Genomic DNA, 3,977 nt, shown 5'->3' with positions numbered 1-3,977 from the left:
GAAAACCTTTTTTTTTTTTTTTGTTTTTTTTTTTTTTTTTGAGGCATTTCAGATTGAAGACACTTTCTAAATGCTAAGTATTGTTTGGGCCAGACCCCCAGCCCTTTATTAGGTAAACGCTGAAGAGTGCTTTGCATAAATAAGCGATTCAGTGTCAGGTGTCGTGATTGTTAAATTAGTTTCCATTTATTCTTGTTAGAGTATCCTTCTGAGTGATGACTCCAGTGACACAGATTCACCGAGCGATGAGGATGGGGAGGAGGAGGAAGAATTTTCTCTTTCAAGGGAGGAACTTCACAATATGCTGCGATTACATAAATATAAGAAACTGCATCAAAGTAAATATAGTAAAGACAAAGAGGTAAAAATTCATAATTTTAAAATTTCCTTCATTTTTATTCTTTCCTTTAACTGCTTTATTTTAACTGCTTATACATATTTATCAAAAACTGTAATACTTTGTAGACTGAAAAATAGCCCGTTGTTTGGTAGACTAGAACAATCTAACATCAGTTCCAGACAAGGGTTATTTAATGAATTGCGTAGAGACTGAAAAGCCGTTGATGCCTTATGCTGAGAATCTGTCAGTAATTTCTGTAACTAGTACTGGCACACGAGTCATAGTCACACAATGCTCTGTCCCAGTCAACAGAGCAAATGTAGGGTGCTGGAATGCAAAAACGAAAATTTAGGTACTGTGGGTTAAATTCTAATACAGGTAGCAGCTGCTGTTCAAGACTAAAACTGTGTATTTAAACCTAAAGCAGTACACTTGTGTCTTGATTGAGGTGATGAGTAGTAAGGCTTAAAAGGAAGTTACTAATTTTCTTCCTTTCTGTTTTCTGTCATTCTTTGGGGTTTCACTTGTTTGGGTTTTTTTTTTCCCTTTCTTATCTTTCCTTTTTTATTTTGAATTCTCTTCTCGTATCCTTTTTTCCCTTCTTACAAGAAAATAGCCTGTCAGGTTTCTGTGTTGTTCTTAATATTAGGCCAAATTCTGTGACTGTTTTGATTTTAATAATATGTTTCTTCAAATTATAAAAGCTTTTGCAGAAGTTATTTTCATAGTTGTTTTGAATTGCAGCAGAAAAGTAGTTTCAGCTCAAGTCATCCTATTCCGCTGTCAGAGGATGTGTCTGAAATTAAAATTTGTCATCTTGAATATTTTCCCACCCAGGTCTTTACTTATGTCAACTTCTTTCCTTTGTTTACTTGTTAAGTTCTGAATTGAGATTGCATTAGCTTCTCAAAATATTGCATAACCACACAAATACTCGTACACCAAATTTTTACACATCTAACTTTTGTTAGATTTTACACAAATACTTATTTCCCGACTAATAGGGAGTAACATCCAGTGGAAATAACCAGGGTATTGTCATATCAGCAGTACACAGTTATCACATCTGTCAAAAAAAGTTTGTTTATGCTGATGTTCTCATCTTTGAAAAATATTTTTATTAACTTAATAGTATGCTTTGGTTTTGAATAGTTAATTTCTGACCTGTACTTTAGTTTGGCTAAACTGTAACCTGTGCATAGTTCTTTAATATTCTAGTTGAATAATGTATTGGAATATACTGACTTTTTTTTTTATAATTTGGGGACAAAAAAATGTTGAGGCAGCTATATTTTTACTTGACAATCTGAATGTTCAAGTTGTTTGTCCTTGTGGAATATGTAATTTGGGAATGCAAGCAAAGCAAATCGGAGGCCGGTGATTGGACCACTTCACGTAATGTGGAGCAGTATGTTCTGCAGGTCTAAGCTTCACTGCCTGCTCTCCCCATATTGCTTAACTGGGTGGATTTGGCTCTTCTTTGGAGGCCACCTCTGGGAGCAGTGGTTTCGCTTTGGACACTGTATGATCCTTGATAACCATGATGAATATGGAGAAGTGCGTGTTTTCTGATCTCTTATTTGTGATCAAGTTCTGAACTTGTTTATCTGCTATCTCTGTTATCTGCTGTATCTCCTTTCCACTGCTGTGCTCCTTTACATCCGCTTCAGTTGCAGCAATATCAGTACTACAGTGCAGGACTGCTGTCAACGCATGATCCTTACTACGAGCAGCAGCGCCACCTGCTAGGGCCCAAGAAAAGGAAGTTTAAAGAAGAAAAAAAAATAAAAGGTAAAGTCACTAACCTTGTGTTTTTAAATGCCTGCTGTGATTAAACTTCTTCCCTACATTATTTCCTCTGAATAACATAAATGCTCAAAACTTCTCAATTTTGCATCAAAATATCCAGTTCTGTTTAAAACAAAAATCTTCAGAAAATACTGTGCTTTATCTTCTGGCTTCTAGCAAGCTAGAGTGCAAAAAGAGTGCGAATTGAGAGTTCACGGCTTGAGATTTTCTTTGTGGGCCTCTGAATCTAGAATGAAAGACTTGTGCAGTAAATACCTTATAGCTTTGTTCATCGCTTCAGAATCCGTGAATACCTTTGTGTATTATGGCTCGTTTACTCAGAGTTTCTTGAAACTGTGATAGGTCCTTGAAAAATGTAAGAACTTAGCCAGTACCTGGCTAATATGTGATTCTAGTGAACGAGAAATGAGAGGGAGTGAGAGTGTTTTCTGGAAAGTAGAGGGAACGCGGAATTGTGTCCAGTGTAAGCTAAAATAGATTTACTTCTATAACCTCTCTGCTGGAGTTTCTCAGGTGCATATTTGTCAGGAAGCAGAGTTTCCTTTCTTGATTGAGCTGGCAGCAGCTGTAAGTATGTGAGAAAGCAGGAAAAGAAGGCTAGAACTGTCAGTGTAAGGTGAATTCTTCCTGGTGCAAATACTTTGAGTTGTGCTTTAAGGGGGCAATTTTGGGCTTCCTTCCTTGCTATCTTTCTGCAAGTTCCTTTAACTGTGGGGTTATTTTTTCTCCACTAGTCTTGCAGCATCCGTGATTTTTCATACTCATAAAGAGTATTTTTAATATCTGATACCACTATCAGTTTCCTCTGAAAGCTGGTGTCTGTAATACACGATAACATGCCAATCTCTTTCAACTGCTGAGAATTTTGCTTTGAGACTTACCTTACCAAATGCTAATGTTGTTACCTTTAAATTTCTTACCTTTACGTGTGTTCAAGCAGAATTTTACCACAAAGCAAGAAACATTGCATTAGGGCCCAGACATTTGAACTCCTAGGGCATATTTCCCTGGGTAGAAAAATTACATTCCACCACTGTATTTATTAATCATGGAAATTTATAACGGAAAATCTTTCCATTATAAAGTAATGAGGAAATATTTAATATGATAAATGAATGGTACCAGAATTGACAAACATGGGTAAGTTTGGCTTTTTTGTTGGTTCCACACATGAATTGACTAGAGTAATTTTATTCAGGAAGGATACCTGACTAAATGTATCCCACAAAGTAGAAAAAGAAACTGATTTTTATGATCATTCTTGCTATGCAGGCAAGTTGAAAAAAGTAAAGAAAAAGAGGAGACGGGATGAAGAACTCTCTTCAGAGGAGTCACCACGACGCCACCATAATCAGACCAAAGTTTTTGCCAAGTTTTCTCATGATACACCACCGCCTGGGTCCAAGAAAAAGCATTTGACTATCGAGCAACTTAATGCACGTCGTCGGAAAGTGTGGCTTAGCATTGTTAAAAAGGAATTGCCAAAGGTGAGCTTGGCTAATGGCACTAGATCAGTGATGACAGCAAGAAAGTGAAAGAGAAAATAAACCTAGTGGGGAGTTGACGCTTGGAAAAGCGGAGTGAAGACAGACCTGATTTTTCTTGTGAGCAGTAATGTCCAGACTGATAATTCTGTAATCTGAAAGCAAAGTGTATTTCAAATTTCTTGTCACAGATGATAGTTAAGTGCTTTCCACTGCTTTCATTTAGCTATCCAACCCTTTTCTGTGAACAGTACCGTAAACTCTACCAGGTACTGCTGCTGATCTACAGGATAGCAGTGTAGAGCAAACCATTATCTAGGTTTTACATAAAGTTCAGGGAAAGA

General features: G+C 36.8%; 1 protein-coding gene across 1 annotated transcript in view; it reads left to right on the top strand.

Annotated features, from left to right (window-relative positions):
* The window catches only part of INO80 (INO80 complex subunit), a 59,395-nt gene that overhangs the window by 2,804 nt on the left and 52,614 nt on the right, over nt 1-3,977 (top strand). Inside the window, exons 4-6 of the mRNA XM_010132741.1 lie at nt 200-361; nt 2,011-2,131; nt 3,422-3,636. Of these exons, the coding sequence (XP_010131043.1) occupies nt 200-361; nt 2,011-2,131; nt 3,422-3,636 (498 nt within the window). The remainder of the gene's footprint in view (nt 1-199; nt 362-2,010; nt 2,132-3,421; nt 3,637-3,977) is intronic.

The sequence above is a fragment of the Buceros rhinoceros genome, unplaced genomic scaffold (assembly GCF_000710305.1).
Source record: "Buceros rhinoceros silvestris isolate BGI_N320 unplaced genomic scaffold, ASM71030v1 scaffold1043, whole genome shotgun sequence".
Lineage (NCBI taxonomy): Eukaryota > Metazoa > Chordata > Aves > Bucerotiformes > Bucerotidae > Buceros > Buceros rhinoceros.
Note: the sequence above shows the minus strand (reverse complement) of the source record. Positions and strands in the feature narration are given on the sequence as shown.